Source organism: Mesocricetus auratus, unplaced genomic scaffold (assembly GCF_017639785.1).
Source record: "Mesocricetus auratus isolate SY011 unplaced genomic scaffold, BCM_Maur_2.0 Super-Scaffold_100010, whole genome shotgun sequence".
NCBI lineage: Eukaryota > Metazoa > Chordata > Mammalia > Rodentia > Cricetidae > Mesocricetus > Mesocricetus auratus.
The window spans coordinates 46,943,873-46,952,740 of NW_024429194.1; the positions used below are offsets into that span (position 1 = coordinate 46,943,873).

The 8,868-nt window shown below is 39.9% G+C and overlaps 1 protein-coding gene across 1 annotated transcript in view; it reads right to left on the minus strand.

Annotated features, from left to right (window-relative positions):
- The window catches only part of Cd28 (CD28 molecule), a 29,166-nt gene extending 20,626 nt beyond the window's left edge, over positions 1-8,540 (minus strand). The window contains exon 1 of the mRNA XM_013113684.3: positions 8,400-8,540. Coding sequence (XP_012969138.2) covers positions 8,400-8,466 — 67 coding nt within the window. The 5' untranslated portion in view covers positions 8,467-8,540. The remainder of the gene's footprint in view (positions 1-8,399) is intronic.
- Positions 8,541-8,868: the final 328 nt, after the last annotated feature.

Here is an 8,868-nt window from a genome sequence, read left to right on the forward strand (position 1 = left end):
GAAAATTGGAGTCAGAAAGGCAATATTGCTCCCCCAAACCTTGCAGTCATGTCTAAGCACATTAGCACTTAAGATCCTAAATAACACATCTAAGAGAGTTCAGAGATATGTGTGTGTGTGTGTGTGTGTGTGTGTGTGTGTGTGTATGTTTTCACTAATCCAATCCCTTCATGTATCAATGAGGAAACTGGTACCTAGATAAAGTATATCATGATGTGACGAAATAAAACTTCTGATCACATCTCCCTACCTTGAGAATCCTTACTTTACATTTTGAGTTGGAATAGAAAGTTAAAAAAAAGACAGAAAGATGCTAAGATTAACATCCCTAAACTGGAACCTGGAAGTCAACCCATGATGTTGGTTTGAACCTTGTGACTCTGTTCTCAGCTACACTGTGCACTTAGAGATTTGCCCCTCTAGTTTTCCTGTCTCTCTTTTTCTCTTTTCCCTCCTCCTTTCTTTCCTAACAGTATTTTCTCCCCTCTAGCCCTGCAGAACCACACACATATCCTCACAGTCATACATACTTAAGTCCAGCTCTTGGCTCCCATCACATATCAAACACAATTAAGTCACTGAATTGCACCACTTATCACACTGCTGCTATGTACAAAATACATGAGGTGATCTAAGTTCCTGACTGTCTTGCCTTGTCTACCAATTCCCTCTTCTCTTTGCTAGCTGCTTTGTCCCGCTCAGCTTTCTCTTACTCTTGTGAAGTGTTATCTCCTTTCCCCAAAGCTCTGCCTAAACTCAGAAGTCTGGCTGGCCTCCCTCCTCAGCATTATTCATTCCTCCTCCATCCTCCAGGCTGTTCTGGAGCCCCCTTCCCTTTGATTTCAATGATGCTCCCTTAGCTGCCTCCCCTCCTCCCTCTGAAGCCAGTGCTCTGTCTCCAGTGATAACTCTAGCTGCCTCTTAACCAATGGGATTCCTGCAGTCTATGCAATCCACTTTTCCTGCCCCTTTTAAATAGCCTGCCATGCCTGTGCCTTCTGCTTGGTTCCACAGTCAAGCATTTCTAACTGTTTTCTTCTGACTCACTTCAACTGCTTCAAAATATCTTAAAAGTCAAGTTTCTACATTTTTATCAGTAATTTAAACAGCCCTTTGTTTAACCTGGTTGTACCCTACGTCCCTACACCTTCAGGGCTGAATTACAAGAACATGGAATCATATTCCTGATTTTTGTTTCCTTATTAATAGTCCTTCTTTCTCAGGCATCATAACCTTGGTAAAAACATAAACCCTGAAACAATGCCCTGGGATTTTTACTTATTTCCTAGCTGTGTGATGGCAAGCTACTTGGCATTTCAGTAATTATGATAATTAGTTCATAGGATTTGGGTGGAGATTGAAGGACTTAAATAATGGAAAACCAAGCAGAACAATATCTACAAACCTAAGTGCAAACTAAATGTTAGCTAGCAATATTCATCAATAGCATCATCCATTAAAACCCTACCTGCCAACAGCATCGATTCCCAACTTTTCGTAAGGACTTACCATACTACATTAATTTGTTGTTGGGGGTGGGGTTAAAACAAGGTGTAACCCATACTAGCCCAAAACTCATGGTAATCCTCCTGCCTCAGATTCCTGAGTACTGGGATTTGGGACTACAGGCATGAACTACCACTCCCAGCTCCTACCTTAAACTTGACAGAGTGCTGCATGCTTCTCCCTTTTTATACTTGCAAGCTCAACAAAGACTTGATTAGTTCCTACATGCTTCCAGTATTGTACAAGGTACATGAGTGAATGAGACAAAGAGCCTGTTGCCCAGGAGCTTACAGTATGGTAAGCAAAAGAGATGTAATCAATCCACAATAACAATTTTAGGAACTCTAAAGAGAAAAGAAGTCACTTATTTTTATATTGGTCTCTCAAAGAAAACCTCCAAGTGGCCAGGCAGTGATGGCACATGCCTTTAATCCCAGCACTTGGGAGGTAGGGACAGGTGGATCTCTGTGAGCTCGAGGTCAGCCTGGTCTACAAAGCTACACAAAGAAACAAACAAAAGACAAAAAAGAAAAGAAAAGAAACCCTCCAGGTGACAGATAGAAGGGGTATTCCAGACAATGAGGACAGTACATGCAACAAGCATCATATATCGCCATGAGGTAAAGTAGAGGAATCCCAAATGTCATCATCCATCTGTTTCCAGATGGTGTAACCTATCATACAGTTTCTCAGCTATATTGCTGAGCCCATGAAAACAGAGAGAACTAATGATACGAGCAGATCCTGTGTGCTCTGCCTTTGGACTATTTGTCCTTCCCTCCTGTTTCCTCAGAAGCCACAAGGAATTGAAATACAAGAGGTCTAATAAACATGTGTTAAGCTGAGCTACACTGCCACTGGGCCGTCTCTTACAGACCCACAGTAAAGGCAGAAGTTTCCTCAAGGAGGTGAATCTTGCACCAAAAACTAGTGTGACTGACACTAGATTTGGAACAGCAGAACTTGGAAGGAGGAATCCCAAGGAGTACAGCCTCAGTGAGCTCCTAAAGGGGCGTGCAGGTGTGTGACACAGCGAAGGATGTTGGCGGTAAGAGCCTTTTATTAGGGCACAAAAGAAATTAGCTTGGATAAAGTAAGACAAGAGCCCCTAAAGGCATCCAAAACTGCCAAGAAACTTGACTATGTAATCTTTCTCTAACATCTTCTAGGGACCATCTACACAGGTTTCGTCTCCGCAAATTGAGAAATATCTGTTTTCTCCCACCTCTAAACATCTGTGGTTTATAATTTTTCCCACAGTATTAAATTAGTGTGGATAGAATACTATTTATAATTGACCTAAGACTAAAAGAAAAAAACAAGAATGTTATAATTCTCATTTTACTTTATCACATCTTAAAGTATTCCTGTTTAAAAATCTTTCACAGGAAAGTGTCATGCATACAGAAGACATTAAATAAATACTGGTAGGAGGAATGCGTGAATGAGAACCTGTCTTGCCAAAGCACACAAAGGAGCAGTCGCTTAAAGAAGAGAAACTTACTAGCTCCCTGTTTTGGGGTCCCAGGAGTGTCACAGTAGAAGAAAACATTCTCTTCCTATGCAGCCTTTCACACCCATGCTATACAAAGATAGAATCTGTGTGTTTCAGGTAGATCTTTGCTGATCTCAAATTATATATTAGTAATACTCACTATCAAAGACAGTCATCAGGTTGCAAATATAGCTAAGTGTATGTTCTAACCCTTCACCCCAAGCAATGAAAATCATAATCTTCTAGTTGATTGCTGATTTCAAAATTAAAGTTTTGAGTCTGGAGACATATCTCAGATGGTAAAGTATTTGCCTTACAAGCATGGGGACCCAAGTTCAATGACCAGAACTCACATTTAAAAAAACTAGGTATGATGGACCATACACTTGCAATCCCAGGGCTAGGGAGACAGAGACAGGCATATCCCTAGTTCTTACTGGCCTGACAGGGAAGCCTACTTGGCAAATTTGGGCCAGTGAGAAACTCCTGCATCAAAAACAAAAAGAATGGTGGTCAGCACCTGAGAAATGCAATCTGAGGCTGCTCTCTGACTTCCACACACATGCACATGTGTGCACACACACCTATAAATACACAAACATACACACAACAAAGCACTAACACCAAAGGTAAAAGTTCAAACACCCACCAAAGTTCTCAATTGGAAAACCTATGAAGGACATGTCTACTAATTCAAATGTCTAAATGAATTAGAGAATGCTGAGAAGACCTAAATGTTGTGATTATACATTGTGTGGTAGATTATGACCCAACAAAGTGATTCAGAAGCTGTGGAAATGATCTCATGATTAGATAAAAGACTAATGTGAACTGTAAGTAATTCTGAATAACACCATTAACCTGGTTGCCTTGTCAACCAGCATCCCCAAGATAATGAAGATGGTGACAAAGAGATGACGGTAATCATGATGGATATGGAGATAAAGGAGCTCAAATTTAAGCAAAAAAAAAAAATCTCCACCACTGTGGGCTGTCTCCTACGCATGAAGAACACAAATACAATTTGCATAATGATACAAAGACAAAACTATGGTACCTATGACATTAGTACTGAATCACTTAGGCCAAAGAACACTGGTTTCACAAGTCTCTGCCGAGAAACTGGGAACTTCTTGATCCCACCCAGCAAACCTCTCTTCTAGAATTCAGGGTCATCAAACTGAGAGTCACAAGCAAAAACATGAAAACCACTTTGTGATTTTTTTTTCTCCTGAGACTTGAATGTCCTTCACTCCTAGTCCCAATGTCAGGGTCTGATTGCCACTCACCAAGACTCCTGCTAAAAATGCTGGGTATGTTTGCGCTTGTGTTATTTTGGTCCTCTGTTTTGGTTGCTTGATTGAATGATTGGGTGGGTGGGGGATGGTGACCACATTACTGACCAAAAGGTCCAAAGAAAGCCTCACATGACTTAGAAAGCCGGAGACCCCTCCAGTGAATCACAAAAGCGCCCAGGTGTCAAACGTGCCCAAGTTTGAGTAAGCTCTCAACAGAAAAGTCCCCACCTCTGTGAATAAATTTCTTAAAGAAAAAGACAAACTACAATTTAACTGAGATGAAAGAAGAAAGAGATTTGTCCCTGGCAACTGCCTTCTGTGAAATAATAGTCCTTTACAGGGGCCACCAGCCTTCTAATCTCTAGACAAGTGAACCCCGTGCCCCCACCACCATCTGTGCTAGTGAACAAAAAGAACTATGGCTTTAGATGATAACCCACAGATGAAATTTTCTTCTGGGATACAGGAAGCATAATTTTTTTTCACTTTGTAAAGGTCAGCGCACTTTGTACAGGAAATATTTGAAGGAAGATATCCACACATGACAAACTTCAAATGGTAATCACAGGGAATTTCTTCATTGGCAAAGACAGAAAAAAAAAGTCATTGAAAATAAGGGTCTCTGTCTAAGGAAGGGAGACAGTGAGATCCCTTCCCCCATAGCAAAACTTTGCATGTGTGCTTTTCACAGTTATAATCACAGATTCATTTCTTCTGATCTGTCTGTGGCGATGACTCATTCTACTTCTGGGAACTGATAAATCGATATTAATTTTAACAGTCCTTGCTATTAAAGACTTTGCTAGATGGGTTGCCTTTAAAAGGGGGAAGAGAACTAAAAACATTGTGAATTAATGAAGGGCATGGTAGTGAACCAAATTCTTCGCAAACTCCACATTTTGGAAATAGCTGTCATATTTACTGCAAGTGACAAAACACATGGTCAGTTTTTAACAGTCAGAAAATCTGGCTACAATACATTAGAAATTGTGTGACTGCAGAAGTCTGCTGGTTACATTGCAGTCTTCACTGCTATTCTTTTTTGTCTTACTTTCCCAAGCCCAATCTCAGAGCAACACTTAACAGTGAGAGTCAATGACTTCTTGGTGCCTCTACCATAGAGGAAATTGTTTGTCAAAGACTGAGCAAAGATAAAGCTTTTAATTACTTTGCTTTGTAGGTAATGGCTTTTTATCAAATGCCAATCATTTTCTGTGTCCTTCAAGGAAAGAAGTGATGATCAGACTACATCAATCATCAATGGAGAAATCATTCTGTTCCAACTGGCCACTCTGACATAGTTTATCAGCTAAGATTCGGAGAAAAGTGAAAAGAAATGCTCTCACAGAGAAACAAACGTGTTTCCTGATTTTAGTCTCCATACTATGTGGTCAGTGTACTGAAAAAAATAACAAATATTGGTTAGAATATATATCTCCAATGCTGTATATTATCTACACACTCCCACCATGGAACTCCCACCGTGGAACACATATGACCTTGTTCTCAGGAGCCTGAAGCTATAAGCTAGACTCACACTCTGAAGTTCAACAAAATCCTGTCTTCATATCTCAGTAGCACCATTATTCAATATTCATACAAAACACATAACTTTATCAGAGAAAGTGTCTAAGGTACCCTTTCCTAACTCTTCCCGTATCCTGCTTCTTCAGTTGAGCCTTAGAGATCTCTCTGCAGCAACACCCAAAATGTAAGAATCAGGCTTGGCTTAACTATCATCAAGTAAGTAAGCCAATGAATCAAAATTATTAAATTAATGAAAATAAAGACTTGTCCCCCCCCCACACACACATGTGTGTGTGCACGTGTATGCACATGCACACACATATGCACACTTTAATGAAGATATCATAGCAGTTTCTTAGACTTCTAGGAAGGTCAAGGACAAGTGTTTTTTGTTTTTTGTTTAAAAAGGACAGAGTTTTATGTAGCTCTGATTTGTTACATAGCCTTGTTCATTCTGATCCTTCTGCCTCCACTAGATTACAGGAATGTGGTACCACACCTGGTTTATGCTGTGCTGGGATCAAACTCAGGTTTCGTGTATGCTAGACAAGCACTCTGACAACTGTGCTACATCCCTCGCCTGGCTGGGACAATAACATTTGACCAGAGAAGTTCCTTATGTATAACTTCTTTGTGGGAGGGGGTGAAGTGAACATGAAGAGAGAAATAAAACGCACACAAAGGCTTTGCACCATTTTGCATGGGTCATTCCTTTTTTGCATGTTGCAACTATCTTCCTTTTCTCTTATCTTCCTTCTCTTAAGCTTCCTTACTGGAAAAGGAATTTCAAAAATGCTCCCTCTACCTTGTTCTACTTCATTAATGACCACTCAGCATCAAATCCTAAGAGTTAGGAGGAAATGAATTGGTGTCTAAGAAGTAAGCATATCTTAAGGTATATAAAACCAATGGTCTGCAGGTGTGAGAATCCCAACCTCTCTTTTAGCTATTCCCTAATAAAGTTTCTAAAGGAAAACATACAAAGCTTTGAGTCTAACCAAAAGAGTTTTCAAAGAAAATCAATGAGTTTGTGACAGATGGTTGTCCACAGAGACCATTCAAAAAGCATTTTGAGTCCTAGTACCAATATTGAATAGCTTTCAAACAGGGTAAGGCTTTACTATTTTATAAATTAAGATGTCATAGCTATTCCTTTAAAAGAAACTTAAGATCTCTTAAACATGAGACTCAGAAACTTTTTTCAAAATAGGCTCTAAAGATTCTTTAGCTCTAAAAGTGTGTGGTCAGACACGACATGACCTAGTACTTCACCAGGTCATGTTTTTCATTCTAGCAGCACTTTTTCTAACTACATACAATTCTCAGTCACTGACACATAAAACAACAAAAGTAGGTGCACATCTACGGGGAACTTTGTGTTTCTGCAAATTTAGAAGCGATACTCCTCAGAGAGAACATTCATGGTACTTAAGAATACCAGCTACCAACAATGCAGTCTGCACTGCCAAAATGTGTAATAAAACTGAAGACATTGGCTTCATGATTAATTTTTCCCAGAGAAATGTCCCTATCTAAGTACATCCATGGGCTCCTTGCATTCCAGTTTCAGACTATGTGGTACCCTGTTCTATTCCAGCAACTAACATATCTATCCATCTCTTTCTGTTAGAGACTATGATTTCTAGAGATAATGTAGCCCTGAATTTATCTGAGGCTATAAAAATAGCAATCTTATCTTGCTAGCTGGAAGAGCGTTATGGTGGAGAGCACAGGCTCTCAAGTCAGACTAAAGTGGCTTGAAATCCGCAGCCAACAGCTGGGACCTGCATCCTCTGAGGAAATTATTAAACAATCTCTTCAATGGATGGCTTCCATCAGATGGTCTTTTCATCTATGACAATAAGCACCTCATAGTTGTGGGAATTGAATGCTGTTCAGAGTGAGAGCCTCCTCGCCATTGCTATTGGAAGTGTGAAGCATTTTAACCTAAATAAACATGTTTCAACCAACAGTAAAATGAAACTTACTAGCATTTGTACCTGTGTCTGCATTTACTACTGGAACCTTCTTGGCACTCACTAAATTCAGGCAGTATTTAAATGAACCCCAGGCTCACTATCCAAACACTAAGTACCTAAGCATTTCCCATTGATCATTTCATTTTATCCCACAGTGGAATAGAGGTGATAGTTACTAAAGGGCCCTATTTTACAGAGATGTGGATAGTTTGAAAACTTGCTCAAACTCAGCTAGGGAGACTTGACTCTGAGTTACGAACCAAAGCAAACTAATCTAAAGCCTTCAGAACTTCCCTACTTATTGAAGTCTCCTAGGATTTAAAAAATAAATTCCGAATATAACATAAAAGTTCTTGGAACATTATCAACTAGTTGTTAAATCAAATGCTATCTCTTTCCAAAAGACTTTTGATAAAGTACTATATACTGTATTGTGAGAATTAGTCAGTTTCTCAATAGTAGTTTGTCATATTAGAACAAAACACTTTAAATGTGTTCAAATTCCACAGGTCACTGCAGTTTTAAAATGAACCAGGCTGATCACAAGGACGCAAATAAAAAACTTACAAAAGAAATGAAGTCAAAATTGTTTACCTGTTACGTGAACTGAGGAGAAGAAGTTGAGAGCCAAGAACAGCAGCATGAGTGACATTGTCCTCATGAGGGTCAGGGCTGCAGCCCCTCCTCCTTGAGCAGGGCAGAGGATGATGTGAACTGAAGTGGTACCTGCCAACACCTTTGAGTCTCTGTCATCCAAGGCCGCTTTACCGGGCACATGATCAAGGGACTCCAACCACAAGGCTTCGTGACTTTCACACAGGATATCACATTGTTTTTGATGACTAGACTTTTACTTCTTTTAGTGACAAGTCTTTTTTTGTCACTGAAGAGTGTCAATCACAGGATAATGTGCTCAGAAGTGTTATCCGCTGATGAGTATCAGTGCTGTGAAAGGTGGGTGCTTAGGGTCCAGCAATGACAAGAGCAGATAAGCAAGGCATTCTAAAGGAGAGAGAGGACCTCACAGAAGAGACGTTCTCACAGGAGTGACAGTTTATCCAAA